General features: G+C 37.6%; 1 protein-coding gene across 19 annotated transcripts in view; it reads right to left on the reverse strand.

The window, feature by feature from the left end:
- Positions 1-17,801, reverse strand: part of CFAP70 (cilia and flagella associated protein 70) — a 134,876-nt gene that overhangs the window by 49,604 nt on the left and 67,471 nt on the right. For 10 of the 19 annotated variants that reach the window (XM_070566033.1, XM_070565998.1, XM_070566016.1 and 7 more), the window contains 3 exons: positions 7,059-7,119; positions 6,536-6,730; positions 4,855-4,986 (listed from right to left, as the gene is read on the reverse strand). In XM_070566033.1, coding sequence (XP_070422134.1) covers positions 4,855-4,986; positions 6,536-6,730; positions 7,059-7,119 — 388 coding nt within the window. Of the gene's footprint in view, positions 1-4,854; positions 4,987-6,535; positions 6,731-7,040; positions 7,120-17,801 lie in introns of all 19 variants that reach the window. The other 9 variants (XR_011524276.1, XM_070566014.1, XM_070566032.1 and 6 more) reach the window with 1 other exon arrangement.

Here is a 17,801-nt window from a genome sequence, read left to right on the forward strand (position 1 = left end):
CCCAATAATATGCTGCCTCCACAAAACACATCTCAGCTCTACAGATAAACACAGGCTCAGAGTGAAAGGATGGAAGGCGATACTCCAAGATAATGGCAAACAAAAGAAAGCAGGTGTTGGGGTCAGCCCCGTGGCTGAGTGGTTAAGTTTGTGCACTCCACTTTGGTGGCCCAGGGTTTTGCTGAGTCGGATCCTGGGTGCAGACATGGTACCGCTCCTCAGCTCATGTTGAGGTGGCGTCCCACATAGCACAACCAGAGGCATTCACAACTAGAATATACAACTATGTACCAGGGGGCTTTGGGGAGAAGAAAAAAAAATTGGCAACAGATGTTAGCACAGGTGCCAATGTTTAAAAAAAAAAATAAAGCAGGTGTTGGGGCCAGCCTGGTGGCACAGTGGTTAAGTTCGCACACTCCGCTTTGGTGGCCTTGGGTTTACGGGTTTGGATCATGGGTGTGGACCTAGCACCACTTGTCAAGCCATGCTGTGGCAGCATCCCACATGAAATATAGGAAGATTGGCATAGATGATAGCTCAGGGCCTATCTTCCTCACCAAAACAAAAAACAAAACGAAAGAAAGCAGGTGTTGCCATACTTATATCAGACAAAGTAGACTTCAAGGTAAAAAAAGCAGTAAGAGACAAAGAGGGCAGTATAAATTGATAAAAGTGACACTTCGCCAAGAAGACATAACACTTATAAATATATATGCACCTAACACAGGAGCACCAAAGTACATAAAGCAACTATTAACAGACGTAAAAGGAGAAATTAACAAAAACACAATAACAGTAGGGGACCTCAGCACCCCACTTAAATCAGTGAATAGATCACCCAAACAGAAATTCAACAAGGAAATGGTGGAATTAAATGAAAAACTAGACCAGATGGACTTAGTAGATATATATAGAATGCTCCACCCAAAATCAGCAGAATACACATTCTTCTCAAGTGTGCATGGAACATTCTCAAAGATAGGCCACAAGTTGGGAAACAAGGCAAGCCTCAATACATTTAAGAAGATTGAAATCATATCAAACATCTTTTTTGACCATAATGCTATGAAACTAGAAATCAACTGCAAGAAAAAAACTAGAAAAGTGATAAACATGTGGAGACTAAACAACATGCTACTGAACAATGAATGGATAAATGGAGAAATCAAAGGAGAAATCAAAAAGTATCTGGAGACAACTGAAAATGAAAATACACCATACCAAGTCGCGTAAGATGCAGCAAAAGTGGTCCTGAGGGAAATTCACTGCAATACAGGCCCACCTTAACAAACAAGAAAAATCTCAAATAAGTAATCTTAAACTGCACCTAACGGAACTAAAAAAGGAACAAACAAAGCCCAAAGTCAGCAGAAGGAGGGAAATAATAAAAATTAGAGCAGAAAAAAGTGAAATAGAAAGCAAAAAACAAACAAACAAACAAACAACCCAGTAGAAAGGATCAATGAAACTGAGACGGTTCTTTGAGAAGATAAAGAAAACAGAAAAACCCTTAGCAAGACTCACTAAGAAAAAAAGAGAAAAGGCTCAAATAAATCAAAGTAGAACTGAAAGAGGAGAAATTACAATGGATACCACAGAAATACAAAGGATTATAAGAGAATATATGAAAAACTATATGCCAACAAATGGGACAATTTAAAAGAAATAGATAAATTCTTAGATGCATACAACCTCCCAAAACTGAACCAAGAAGAAATAGAGAATCTGAATAGACCAATCACAAGTAAAGAGATTAAAACAGTAATCAAAAAGCTCTTCAAAATAAAAGTCCAGGACCAAATGGCCTCTCTGGAAAATTCTACCAAACATTCAAAGAAGATTTAATACCTATTCTTCTCAAACCATTCCGAAAAATTGAAGAAGACAGAATGCTTCCTAACTCATTCTACAAGGCCAACATCATCCTGATCCCAAAGCCAACAGACAACGTAAAGAAGGAAAATTACAGGCCAATATCAAAGATGAACATAAATGCAAAAATCCTCAATAAAATATTGGCAAACCAAATACGGCAATACATTAAAAGGATCATATACCATGATAAAGTGGGATTTATACCAGGACACAGGGATGGTTCAACATCCGCAAATCAATCAATGTGGTACACCACATTAACAAAATGAGGAGTAAAAATCACATGATCATCTCAATAGATGCAGGGAAAGCATTTGACAAGATCCAACATCCAGTTATGATAAAAACTCTAAATACAATGGGTATAGAAGGAAAGTACCTTAACATAATAAAGGCCATATATGACAAACCCAGAGCCAACATTGTACCCAATGGGGAAAAACTGAAAAACATCCCTCTGAAAACAGGTACAAAACAAGGGTGCCCACTCTCGCCACTTTTATTCGACATAGTACTGGAGGTTTTGGCCAGAGAAATTAGGCAACAAAAATAAATAAAAGATATCCAAATTGGCAAGGAAGTAGTGAAACTGTCACTGTTTGCAGACTGTTTCCATATATAGAAAACACTAAAGAATCCATCGGAAAACTATTAGACATAATCAACAACTATAGTGAAGTTTCATGGTGCAAAATCAACTCAGAAAAATCGGTTGCGTTTCTATACTCTAATAACAAACTAACAGAAGGAGAACTCAAGAATATAATCAGAACTGAAAAATAAAATATCTAGGAATAAATTTAACCAAGGAGGTGAAAGTCCTATACAATGAAAACTGTAAGACATTATTGAAAGAAATCGATGATGACATAAAGAAATGGAATAATAGTCCATGCACATGGACCGGAAGAATAAACATAGTTAAAAATGTCCATATTACCTAAAGCAATCTACAGATTCACTACAATCCCAATTGGAGTCCCAAAGACATTCGTGACAGAAATAGAACAAAGAATCCTAAAATTCATATGGGGCAACAAAAGACCCCAAATAGCAAAAGCAATCCTGAGAAAAAAGAACAAAGCTGGAGGCATCACAATACATGACTTCAAAATATACTACAAAGCTATAGTAATCAAAACAGCACGGTACAGGTACCAAAACAGACATACAGATCAATGGAACAGAATTGAAAGCCCAGAAATAAAACCACACATCTACGGAAAGTTAATCTTCAACAAAGGAGCCAAGAACATACAGTGGAGAAAGGAAAGTCTCTTCAATAAATGGTGTTGGGAAAACTGGACAGCCACATGCAAAAGAATGAAAGTAGACCGTTATCTTTCACCATACACAAAAATTAACTCAAAATGGATTAAAGACTTGAAGGTAGGATGTGAAACCATAAAACTCCTAGAAGAAAATATAGGCAGTGCACTCTTTGACATCAGTTTTAGAAGCATCTTTCAAATACTCTGTTTACTCAGAGAAGGGAAACAAAAGAAAAAATAAACAAGTGGGACTTCATCAGACTAAAGAGCTTGTGCAAAGCAAAGGAAACCAGCAACAAAACGAAAAGACAACCCACCAACTGGGAGAAGATATTTGCAAATCATACATCTGGCAAGGGGTTAATCTCTCAAATATATAAAGAACTCATACAACTCAGCAACAAAAAAATAAACCACCTGATTGAAAAACGGACAGAGGACATGAACAGACATTTTTCTGAATATATGCAGATGGTCAATAGGCCCATGTAAGAACGTTCAACATCACTAATCGTTAGGGAAATGCAAATCAAAACTACAAGGAGATATCAATTTACACTCATTAGAGTGGGTATAATTATGAAGACAAAAAATAACAAACATTGGAGAGGATGTGGAGAAAGTGGAACCCTCATACACTGCTGGTGGGAGTGCAAACTCGTGCAGCCACTATGGAAAACAGTATGGAGATTTCCTAAAAAATTAAAAATAGAAATACCAGATGACCCAGCTATCCCACTACTGGATACTTATCCAAAGAACTTGAAATCAAAAATTCAAAGAGAATTATGCACCCCTATGTTCATTGTAGCATTCTTTACAATACCCAAGATGTGGGAGCACCCCAAGTGCCCATTGACTGATGAATGGATAAAGAAGAGGTGGTATATATACACACACACATACAATGGAATACCACTTAGCCATAAAAAAAGACAAAATCGTCCCATTTGCAATAGCACGGATGGACCTTGAGGGTATTATGTTAGGCGAAATAAGCCAGACAGAGAAAGACAAACACTGCATGATTTCACTCACATGTGGAAGATAAACAAACACATGGACAAAGACAACAGATTAGTGGTTACCAGAGGGGAAGGAGTTCGGGGGCAGGCATAAGGGATAAAGGGCTCCATATATATATAGCGACTGACAAATAATAATGTACAACTGAAATTTCACAAGGTATAAACTATCATGACCTCAATAAAATAATTTCTAAAAATGAACAAATAAAGGCAAGACGCAAGCTGTGCAAATATAGATATAAACAGACATGTGGAAGGAAAGCAGACCACCAGTCAAATAGAAAAGGCACGTCTGAAGTGTCATTCTCATTCAGGTATAATATCTGAAAACTCATAGTTTTTCATTTGAATAAAAAATTGAGAATTGCACGCATTCACAGAATAAACAGAATAATTTTTGTTTCACAATTTACATAGTCGATTTTATCTATTTTTTTATCCATCACATTTATGACAGTTATGAAATTTATTTTTCTAGGAAGTTGAAAGAGCACACCTGCTTGTTCTCAAAATTAGTCTTATAATTTAGGCAGTTTCTTATTCATCTTTGTGTTTTCCATGTCCAGCAGAAAGCAGACACCTCAATAAATGTTCGTAGAATTAAGGAAGAAAGGAAGCAAGGAAGGAATCATTCAGAGGAAACCCTGATGCCCTGATGCTCTTGGTTCTTGAGCACCTACCTGGTTCAAGGCCACATGCATCTGATCCACCAAGAACACATAGAGCTCGCTGATAAATGTCTGCAGCTCCTCCTGGCTTTCAAATGATGTTGTCTTCAAGTACTTCTCTCTCACAATCTTTACCACAGCATGCTGCAAGAGACACAGGTCACCCATCTGATAACAGTCCAGCACCATGCTAACAGCACAGGCCTCCCTTGAGCTTCTGGTCTAAGGCTCAGCAGCACTTCAGAAGGTGACTGATTTCTCCCTTGGTAACTGCTAGACTATCACCTCTCTGATTTTTCCTCCAAACAACATGCTCTACGTGACTTCTTTTCTTGACGTCACCATCATCACTAACATGGTCGATGCAGGACTCAAACTGTGTGAAGAGAGCCATAAAGCCAAAGAAAAGCTTTGTATTAAGTTTATGTAGTATATCTCTCATGGTGACCACATGATTCAAGGGAGAAAGGGAGAAAGACCTGCTTTGAGAGTCTGGAGAACGGAATTCTGGTTCTAACCCTGCCACTGTACAACCTCATAAATTATTTTACACTTGGCACCTTGATTTCCTCATTTGTTAAACAGATATGTACTTTTGGTATTACTATCTTATTTCAGAAAATGACTGAGAAGCTAAAGAGAAATAACAGGTGGTGAAGCTTAAAATGCTATACAAATAACATATTTCTGTAGCCAGGACAGTTTCTTCTTTTTTTCCCCTCAGCTAACATTATTTCCAGGTTTTGTACTAAGCACTTTCCATGCATTATATTATTTAATTCTCATAATGACTCTACGTGATAATATTAACATTATCCCTCATTATTAGGCAAAGAAATTGAGGCTCAGAGATGTAAAGTCACTTGACCAAGGTCATCAGGCTAGTAGTGATGGAACCAGGAATCAAACTGAGATGTGCCTATGCCGCCTACTGAGAACAGCCTCTTGCCTCCACGAGCAATAGTTGTTTTTCACTTTATTATTTCCATACGCTTTCTTTGTATCTGTTTAGTACAGTACAAGGCACAAAGTAAGTGTGCATAGAGAGGTGACAGGCAATGTAGTAGTTAAGAACGTGAGTTCTGGAGTCAGACTGCCTGAATTTGAGTCCTATCTTTGATCTTTACTAGCTCTGTGACCTTGGGCAAATTACTTAACCGACTAACTGTATTTCTCCATCTATAAAATTGGGAGTACCTACCTCATAGAGTAGTTGTGAGGATTAAATTAGCAAAATATAAAGCATTTAAAAATTTGGTTTACAGCAAAAAATAAATGTTAACCATTATTATTTGGGAAATCATTATTAAGTAAGTGTTTCTCAAATGATAGTGATTCTATGAACTAGGGAAATGTTTGTTAATGGGAAACAGATATTTAGTCATGGAATCAGTACCAGTTACAGAGCTTCTGCCTGGTAAAGCAACATGAAATCCGGCCCCAAATCTGGCCTAGCCTCAAGTAAAGACTTAGTTTGTTAAAAGCTCACACTCAGAATAGATACTGAACCATTCTAAGGCTCTGCAGGAGTGGAGCTTCTCTTGACATTCTATCATAGAGAACACAGCTCTTTGCACCAAAAACAAGAAAGGTGGAAGCATAGCTGAGCATAATCGGAGAAAAAAAGTAACTGGGTCTGTAGAGAAGATGCTTCATAAAAACCTATGGAATAATTAAATAAATGAATATTTACCTTGAGTTGTTCTTTGAAAGCAAAGTATTTTCCAGAGCAATTAAGTTCATAGCTGAGCTGGCACTTATGTTCCTCCAGGGTTTCACTATCCATATCACTCCCTAGTTTGGCCACCTGTTTTCCAAACATCCTGTGATACTCTTCCAGAATGGCTCTAGAAATGTTTTTGATCTGCATGTGGTAGTCACTCACGGCCTAGGAAAATACAAAATGTCTGGTAAAGAGGCCTTAAGGAGGTTAAGATACAGAACGCAAGTCTGAAACTAGATTGGGTTTTACATTCAACAATACTTTAGGTATAAACTGCCCTTTTCTTTTCAGCTCAGAGACTACCAACAAAAGATTAAACACTATACTATTCACTGTACCCCACTAGTCACAACCAGAACCAGGAAGGAAAATATGTGAAGCTACAATTTCTCACCCCTTCTGGAAAACATACTGAAGAGTCCCTGCCTTATTTTCAAATGAGTGCACTCAACACCTTATAATATTAAAGTTTCACCTTGGCTTTGGCACTTGCCTTCTGAGCTCCTCCTGTCCGACGGGTAAGAGGTGGCCTTGGAGGAATCATTTCCTTGACCCTGTATCAGAAAAACAACAAGAACAAGTTTATTATCTGCAGATTTATGTTCTCTTATTTCCCACCTCCAAAGAGACTGGGGGGTAGATCTAAGTTCTGCACTCCCATTACACTTGAGCACTGTGCTATTCTCTCATGTAAAAGCCTAGATGTGAACCCCAGAACAGTATATGTCTATGGAGCAGGTAGGAAGGAAGCCAGGAAGCAGCTACTCAGAGAGTAGCTAAGTTGTACTTTTGGCTAATTTGAGCCCTGGCTCTACCCTTACACATTTTTAAAAACCATTGTTATGCACAAGAGGCTGCTTGACTCGGGAGCTAGAAAGAAATGGGGGCTATGATTTTAGGTGCACTCAGTAGAGTCTATGAAAGCACAAAGTTTTGGAAATCTAAATGGTAAAGGGAAGTGAAAGCTTTTCTTTCCTTGCCATCTATGATAAGAAGTGTAATCTTGGCGATAATTTATAAGACTGAATTAAATTATGATAATTATATCAGACTTTATGGTGAGTAAGAAAATACATTTTGTCACTGTCAAACTACTTATGCAAAAACTGTACCTTCTATTTTCAGGAGACTTTACAAGGTCCTAGAGGAAATTAAGTTATAGCTCTTTCTCCTTATAGCGTCAGATTACTATTGAAATACATTGGACTACCTTGAAGTTTACAATCAAATTCACAAATTCAACTTTTCTTCTATAGGTCCTATGTAATTGTATACTTCAGCTCATAATTTCTAATTTTAATTTTATGCATTTTAATAGGAATATATCCTTATCATTCAAAACTTGAGGTATAAAATAACATATAATAAACAGTCTCCTTCCAACCTTGTTGTCCAGAACCCAATTTCCTCTGGAAAGACAATGTTATTTATTCATTCATTCAAAATATATACTGAGTGCTTACTATCCATCAGGCACTTTTCCAGGTCCTGAGGATAGAGCATTAAACAAAATAGACAGAAATTCTTGGCCTCACAGAGCTTACATTCTAGTGGGGAAACAAGAATAATAAACAAGATAAATAATTAAGATAAATATGTTAGAGGGAATGGAGAGGAGGCGGAGCAAAAGGCAGGGTAAGCAGACCCGGGACTCTCTCCCCTCCAAACTACAACAAAGGACTGAAAAAAAAAGAAAAAACAACCTGAATTTCAGCTAATGAACCTAATGCCAGGACTCAGAGACCTACAGTATCAAAAGACAGAAGACGGAGCGCCTACTGCCTGCCTCGGAGGAGCTGGAACGGGGTAGGAGAGAACATCCCTCCATCCCCTAGAAACCAGGATCGCAGCGTGGGTCCAGGAAGGAGAAGGGGAGGGGCCGCACGACCAGAGGATCGTCTAGGACTCCTGCCGCTGGTTCAGTGGAAACCCGCTGACGGGGAGAGCTTCCGTGCGCGGGGACCCCATAAACGCAGGGCCCCGGGAGACCAGAGAACAGAACTGATCGAATCCAGATCGGTGCGTGAGAGAAACCGCCCCCACCCCCGCCCTGGCAAAGTGCACTGGGCACCGACATCTTGCCGGAAGGCGGAGAGATCAGAACACGCGGCTCTCGACCCCCATCTAGTGGCGACAGGCTGTAACTGCAACTGAATTCTACCACCATGTGAAAAAACTGCTCCTCTACCATCCAGCAATTTATAAAAGCCCCAGACCAGAAGGAAAACAATAAAAACAAAGAATTAAGTCCTGAGGACTTGGAATTAGGTAAACTAAATGAAAATGAGTTCAGAGCAGCTATAATAAAAAAACTCAATGAGGTAGAGAGAAAGATAGACAAGCCAAGTTCTGGAGTTACTTCACAAAAGAGATTGAAATTACAAGGAAGAATCAAACAGAATTACTAGAGATGAAAAACACAATGGACCAGATAAAACAGAATACAGATTCCGTGAATGCCCGGGTAGATTCCATAGAAGAGCAAATTAGCATAATCGAAGATAGACAGGCTGAATGGCTCGAGACAGAGGAAGAAAGAGAACTAAGGATTAAAAGGAATGAGGAAAGTATTAGAGAGATAGCGGATTCAAGGAGGAGAAAGAATTTAAGGATCACAAGAATTCCCGAGAACGTAGAAAAGGAAAATGGAGCAGAAAGTGTGCTTAATGGAATTATAGAACAGAACTTCCCAAATCTAGGGATTGAGGGAGAAATGTGTGTAGAGGAAGCTTTCAGATCTCCTAGATTTGTCAATGTAAAAAGACCTACTGCAAGGCATATAGTAGTACAAATGGCAAAAAGGAATGACAAAGAAAGAATACTCAGGGCTGCAAGACAAAAGAGAATTACCTACAAAGGAGCCCCTATCAGACTTTCAGCGGATCTCTCTGCAGAAACCTTACAAGCTAGGAGAGAATGGAGTGACATATTCAAAGCTTTAAAAGATAAAAATCTTCAGCCAAGAATACTCTATCCAGCAAGAATATCCTTCAGATATGAGGGAGAAATTAAATCTTTTCCAGACAAACAAAAGTTAAGGGAATTTGTAACCAAAAGTCCTCCACTACAAGAAATCCTCAAGAAAGCTCTCATACCTGAAAAAAGGGAGAACGGGGTCACAAACCACAGAGTAGGGAGACAGATAAATAGAACCAGAATAGGATAGCAAATATTCAACTATAGCATTAGGGTAAAGGTAAGGAATCTACCAAAGCAAGGAGGATCTTATCACTCTAACTACAAACTCATAACACAAGTTGGAACAAGAAGTGAAAATAATAATTTAGGAGGGGAAGAGCAAAGGGACTAAATTAGTCTAGACCAAGTAAGTAAGAGACCACCAGAGAATAAACTATATTATACACGAGATTCTAAATACAAACTTCAGGGTAGACACTAAACTAAACAACAGAACAGAGCCACAAAACATAAATAAGCAAAAATCTAAGAAACCCAGCATAAGAAATTGCAGTATCGAATGGGTAGGATAAAGCACACAGGAAGAGAAAAGCAGGAAAGCCAGATAATGAGCAATAGATTGACAGCTTTAAGTCCACATGCATCAATAATCACTCTCAATGTAAATGGATTAAACTCTCCAATAAAAAGACACAGAGTGGCAAAATGGATTAAAGAACAAGATGCAACAATTAGTTGCCTCCAGGAAACACACCTCAGCCCCAAGGACAAAGACAGGCTCAGAGTGAAGGGGTGGAGGACAATACTTCAAGCTAATAGCAAGGGAAAAAAAGAAGGTGTTGCAATTCTTATATCAGACAAAGTGGATTTCAAAATAAGACAGGTAAAGAGAGACACACAGGGACAATATATAATGATCAAAGGGACACTTCATCAAGAAGAAATAACGCTTATAAATATCTATGCACCCAACATAGGAGCTCCAAGGATCATAAAGCAACTATTAACATACCTAAAGGAAGATGTTAAAAACAACGCAATAATAGTAGGGGACCTCAACACCCCACTCACATCAATGGACAGATCATCCAGACAGAAAATCAACAAAGAAACAGTGGAGCTAAATGAAAAACTAAAACAATTGGACTTAATAGACATATATAGATCACTTCATCCTAAAAAAGCAGAATACACATCCTTCTCAAGTGCACATGGAACATTCTCAAGGATAGACCATGTGTTGTGAAACAAGGCAAGCCTCTACAAATTTTTAAAAAATTGAAATAATAACAAGCATCTTCTCTGATCATAATGCTATAAGGCTAGAAATTAATTACAAGAAAAAAGCTGAGAAAGGCACAAAGATGTGGAGACTAAACAATACACTACTGAACAAGCAATGGATCGTTGAAGAAATTAAAGAAGAAATCAAAAATTACCTGGAAACTAATGAAAATGATAACATGCCATACCAACTCATATGGGATACAGCAAAAGCTGTATTAAGAGGAAAATTCAACGCAATACAGGCACACCTTAACAAACAAGAAAAATCCCAAATAAGCAATCTTAAACTACACCTAACTGAACTAGAGAAAGAAGAACAAATAAAGCCCAAAGTCAGCAGAAGGAGAGAAATAATAAAAATCAGAGCAGAAAAAAATACTATTGAAATGAAAAAGGTGGTAGAAACAATCTATGAAACAAAGAGCTGGTTCTTTGAGAAGATAAATAAAATTGACAAACCCCTAGCCAGACTTACAAAGAAAAAAAGGGAGAAGGCTCAAATAAACAAAATCAGAAATGAAAGAGGAGAAATAACAAGAGACTCTGCAGAAATACAATGGATTATAAGAGAATACTGTGAAAAACTCTATGCTAACAGAATGGATAGCCTAGAGGAAATGGATAAATTCTTGGACTCCTACAATCTCCCAAAGCTCACTCAAGAAGAAGCAGACAATTTGAACAGACCAATCACAAGGAAAGAGACTGAAACAGCAATCAAAAACATCCCAAAGAATAAAACCCCAGGACCAGATGGCTTCCCTGGGGAATTCTACCAAACTTTCAGAGAGGATTTAATACCTATCCTTTGCAAGCTATTCCAAAAAATTAGGGAGGATGGAACACTTCCTAACACATTCTGTGAGGCCAACATCACGCTGATACCAAAGCCAGACAAGGACAGCCACAAAAAAGGAGAGCTACAGGCCAATATCACTGATGAACATAGATGCAAAAATTCTAAACAAAATTTTGGCCACCAGAATTCAGCAATTCATCAAAAGGATCATACATTATGATCAAGTGGGATTCATACCAGGGACACAGGGATGGTTCAACATCCGCAAATCAATCAACGTGATACACCACATCAACAAACTGAGGAATAAAAACCACATGATCATCTCATAGATGCAGAGAAAGCATTTGACAAGATCCAACAGCCATTTATGATAAAAACTCTGAACAAAATGGGCATAGAAGTGAACTACCTCAACATAATAAAGGCCATATATGACAAACCCACAGCCAACATCATACTCAATGGGCAAAAATTGAGTGCCATCCCCCTGAAAACAGGAACGAGGCAAGGATGCCCACTATCACCAGTCTTATTTAACATAGCACTGGAGGTCCTGGCCAGAGCAATCAGGTAAGATAAAGGAATAAAAGGGATCCAAATAGGGAGGGAAGAAGTGAAACTCTCACTGTTTGCAGACGACACGATCTTATATGTAGAAAACCCCAAAGAATCCATTGGAAAACTCTTAGAAGTAATCAACAACTATAGTATAGTTGCAGAGTATAAAATCAATTTGCATAAATCAGTAGCATTTCTATATTCTAACAACGAACTAACAGAAAAAGAACTCAAGAACACAATACCATTCACAATCGCAACAAAAAGAAGAAAATACCTCGGGATGAATTTAACTAAGGAAGTGAAGGACCTATACAATGAAAATTACAAGGCCTTTCTGAGAGAAGTGGATGATAACATAAGGAGATGGAAAGACATTCCATGTACATGGATTGGAAGAATAAACATAATTAAAATGTCCGTTCTACCTAAAGCAATCTACAGATTCAACGCCCTCCCAATCAGAATCCCAATGACATTCTTTACAGAATTAGAACAAAGAATCCTAAAATTTATATGGGGCAACAAAAGACCCCGAATTGCTAAAGCAATCCTGAGAAAAAAGAACACAACAGGAGGCATCACAATCCCTGACTTCAAAACTTACTACAAAGCTAAAGTAATCAAAACAGCATGGTACTGGTACAAAAACAGGTGCACAGATCAATGGAACAGAATTGAAAGCCCAGAAATAAAACCACACATCTCTGGACAGCTTATCTTCAACAAAGGAGCTGAGTGCAAACAATGGAGAAAAGAAAGTCTTTTCAACAAATGGTGCTGGGAAAACTGAAAAGCCATATGTAAAAGAATGAAAATTGACCGTTCTTTTTCACCATTCACCAAAATAAACTCAAAATGGATCAAAGACCTAAAGGTGAGACCTGAAACCATAAGGCCTCTAGAAGAAAACGTAGGCAGTACACTCTTTGACATCAGTATTAAAAGGACATTTTCGGACACCATGTCTTCTCAGAGAAGGGAAACAATAGAAAGAATAAACAAATGGGACTTCATCAGACTAAAGAGCTTCTTCAAGGCAAATGAAAACAGGGTTGAAACACAAAAATAACCCACTAACTGGGAAAAAATATTTGCAAGTCATATATCTGACAAAGGCTTAATATCCATAATATATAAAGAACTCTCACAACTCAACAACAAAAAAATCAAACAACCCAATCAAAAAATGGGCTGGAGACATGAACAGACATTTCTCCAAAGAAGATATACTGATGGCCAATAGGCACATGAAAAGATGCTCATCATCGCTGATCATCAGGGAAATGCAAATCAAAACTACACTAAGATATCACCTTATACCCATTAGAACGACAAAAATATCTAAATCTAATAGTAACAAATGTTGGAGAGGTTGTGGAGAGAATGGAACCCTCATACACTGCTGGTGGGAATGCAAACTAGTGCAGCCACTATGGAAAACAGTATGGAGATTCCTCAAAAAATTAAAAATAGAACTACCATACAATCCATCCATTCCACTACTGTGTATCTATCCAAAGAGCTTGAAGTCAGCAATTCCAAAAGTCCTATGCACCCCAATGTTCATTGCAGCATTATTTACAATAGCCAAGACATGGAAGCAACCTAAGTGCCCATCAACAGATGAATGGATAAAGAAGTTGTGGTATATATATACAATGGAATACTACTCAGCTGCAAAACAGAACAAAATCATCCCATTTGCAACAAAATGGATGGACCTTGAGGGAATTATGTTAAATGAAATAAGCCAGTTAGAGAAGCATAATCTCTGTATGACTCCACTCATATGAGGAATTTAAAAATGTGGACAAAGAGAACAGATTAGTGGCTACCAGGGGAAAGGTGGGGTGGGGGGTGGGCACAAAGGGTGAAATGGTGCACCTACAACACGAATGACAAACATTAATGTACAACTGAAATTTCACAAGATTGTAACCTATCATTAACTCAATTAAAAAAATAAAAAGATAAATATGTTAGTGATATATACCATGGAGAAAAATAATACAGGAAGGCAGACAGACTATGCTGGGGGCTGGAGGTGGTGGACTGGGAGAGCATATTTCACCAAGGAAAGCCTCCCTGAGATGATAACATTTGAGTAAAGACCTGAGGGAAGTAAGGAAGCAAGTCATGTAGATATCTGGGATAAGGAAATAACAGGCAAAAGGAACAGCAAGCATAAAGGCCTTGCTGCAAGAGTGTGCCTGGCATGTGTGCAGAACAGCAGGGAGGCCAGTTTGGCTGGACTGAAAAAGTGAGAGCAAAGTACATGCAGAATATATAAGGACAAAGTCCTTGTAAGGACTTTGACTTTTACTCAGAGTATGATGGGGAGTCACTGGTAGTTTCTGAGCAGAGGAGTTACATGAGTTGACTTCCATTTCAATACAACCATTATAGAATGCTGTATTAAGAATAAACTGCCCAAATATTCATCAACTGAAGAACAGGAAAACAAAATATGGTATATCCATGTGATGAAATATTATTCAACAATAAAGAAATGAAGTACTGATACATGCTACAGTATGGATGAACCTTGACAACATTATCTTAAATGAAAGAAGCCAGTCACAAAGACCACATATTTTTATGATTCCATTTATATGAAATGTCCAGAGTTGGCCAATCTATACAGACAAAAAGTAGATAAGCCCTTGCCTAGGGCTGGGGGATTGGCATAAGGGTTGGGAGGAAGCGTAAAGTGACTGCTAACGTACATGTTTCTATTAGGGGTAACAAAAATGTTACAAAGCTGACTGTGGTGATGGCTGTGCAACTCTGTGAGTATACTAAAAGCCATTGGATTGTATACTTTAAACGGGTGAACTGAATGCTATGTGAATTATATCTCAATAAAGCTGTTATTTTAGAAAAAAATAATAAACTGAAGGGTGGAATAGTAGATGCAGGGACACCAGGTGAGAGATTACTATGGTCCTGAGCAGAAAGTTTATGAAAATTAGATATACAAATCCAGAGTTCAGGAGACAGGTCCAGGCTTGATATATAAATTTGGGAGCGATCAGCATATAGATGGTATTTAGAGCCACGAGACTGGATGGAAACCGAGGGAGTGAGTGTAGATTGAAAAGAAGTCCAGGGACTGAGCTCTGAGGGACTCCACTATTTAGAGGACGGAAAGATAAAGAAGGCCAGAGAGAGAGGGAAAAAACCAGGAGAGTATAGTGTCCTGAAAGCCAGGTAAAGAAAGTGCTTCAAGAAGGATTGAGTAGTTAAATGCTGATGACAGGTCACGATGACCCTGAGAGCAGACCATTGGATTTAACAATGTGGTGGTCATTAACAGCCTTGCTGAGACTATTACCCAGAGACAAGTTATTGGAAGTGAATTACTAGGTTCAAAGATGCATGCATTTGTATTTTAATAGCTACTACCAAATTGCCCTCCACAGGAGTTGTACCACCAATTTATGCTCTCACTAGCTCGTATGAGAGGACCTGTTTCTAAATATTCTTATCAACAACATAATGAGTTATCAAGCCTTTTTGATCTTCTGCAATTAAAAAAAAACAAGGTATTTCAGAGTAGTTTTAATTTGCATTTCTTTTATTATGAAAGTAATTGCACTTCGTTTCATGTTTAAGAATGAATTAAATTTATATGTATTATTATACATTGACATAGATTCAGCAGTTTGGTACACACATGCCTCAGCCAGAGACCAAAGGCAAATAATCTCTTATGAATATTGGGTCCTATTTTCTATCACTAACTAGTCATTCTAATCGGCCTTTGCACTATATATTGTCACTATATATATTTATATCTTCATATTTACACTATATATTGGAGGAGAAATCTGCCTTCTACCTCCTTACAGCCAAAGAAAAAACTTACAGCTAATAACTATTTCTCACTAAAAAAGTCTAAGAATATTTAAAAGTTGATATAGCATAATTTAAAAAGTACTATATATAGTCAAGCTAAATTGATAAAAAGTCAGAGATAAAAACAATGATTAAAAAAAGAGCTCAGTGATGGAGAACAGATCAGTGGTTGCTAGACCTATGGGTGTGGAGTGGGTAAAATGGGTGAAGAGTGTCAAATGGTACAAACTTTCAGTTATAAAATAAATAAGTCATGAGGATACAATATACAGCATGGTGACTATAGATAATAATACTGTACTATATACTTGAAAGTTGCTAAGGTATAGATCTTAAAAGTTCTTATCACACGAAAAACAAAATTTTTGTAACAATGTATGGTAACTATGTTAATTAGACTTATTATGGTGATAATTTTACAATGCATATGAATATCAAATCATTATGTTGTACACCTGAAACTAATATGTTATATGTAAATTATACTTCAATAAAAAATTGCTTCTGCATTTGCTATAAAACTTTCATTAACAATGCTATTATTCTGTCACTCAGTATTCCCTATGTGAGAGCTCAAAAGAGAAATTTGTTTTAGAATTTAATGCCAAGAAAAAAAATCTGTTCTCTTTTGGGTCTAGTGTGCATCCTCCTCTATGATTAGAATTGCATAACTTACAGGGATTCCCTTTTTGTTAGACAACTCAGATTTGATGATTATTCCTGCCAGCTCTATTTAACACTTTCTTCCTTTTTGTTTCCATGGCTTAAGTTCTTAACTTTCTATTTCTAGATTATCAACCTTATTTTATATATATCATTTATGGTAAATAGTCTCAAGTTATTTCTGGAAAGGGACTAACTGAAAAGTTTTAAAAAGTTTAAGAACTCTCTGGTATAAAAGATGAATGTGCCACTACAAGCAGGTAATTCTCAAAAGGAGACTTCCAAATGACTAATGAATATGTGAAAAAAAATGTTTAATCTCACTAAAACATTTGTAATGTGGATTAAAGTTAAAATTAGAAACTTTCTTTTCCTGTCAAAATAGCAAAAATAAAAAACTATTGTGTTGGTGAATGTATGAAGAAACAGCAGTCTCATATATTGCTTGTGGAACTGCAAACCTTTTGGAAGGCAATTTGGGGATATTTATCAAAAGCCTTAAAAATATCTGTAATAAATAGTCTTCAACATGGAAGCTTTTATTTCCTTTCATCCTTCATTGAGCATGGTGCAAGTCACATCAAGAGGTGAGGTCTAGACATCAGCAAAATGGCAGAGTAGAGAACTCCATACTCCTATCCCTCCACAGAAACATTGAAAAACCAACCAGAAACTGTCAGAACCAACTTTGTCAGAACTCTGGAAGACAGGTAAAGGTTTACGGCAACCAAGTGAATACCAAATCAAGAAAAACACAATTAAAAAATAGCAGGAAAGCTTAGCAGTATTTTTACTTGCCCTTGCCCCACTGCCCCCATCCCCAACTCAGTGGCAGTCTTGAAGATGGCAGCCCACATCTCGAGTGTGGCACACCAGTCCCTGATTCTGGAAGAGCAAAGGAGACCTTATTTGCAAGTTACCATGTTTGTTCTAACCTATCTTGGACTACCTGAAGGACTGACATAAGGCATTTGATTCTATTTCTCCTAACTTAAAACCCATTCAGTGTAGAAAAGCAGTGGGTGGGCACTACTCAAAAACATTTTAAGGTTATCAAAAACCCATAGCTCTGTGGGACAAAAGATTATGGTTAAAACACACAACAACCACTTAAGGCCTAGGGGGAAAAGCCAGAGAGTTTTTTTG

The sequence above is a fragment of the Equus przewalskii genome, chromosome 1 (assembly GCF_037783145.1).
Source record: "Equus przewalskii isolate Varuska chromosome 1, EquPr2, whole genome shotgun sequence".
NCBI classification, from domain to species: Eukaryota; Metazoa; Chordata; class Mammalia; order Perissodactyla; family Equidae; genus Equus; species Equus przewalskii.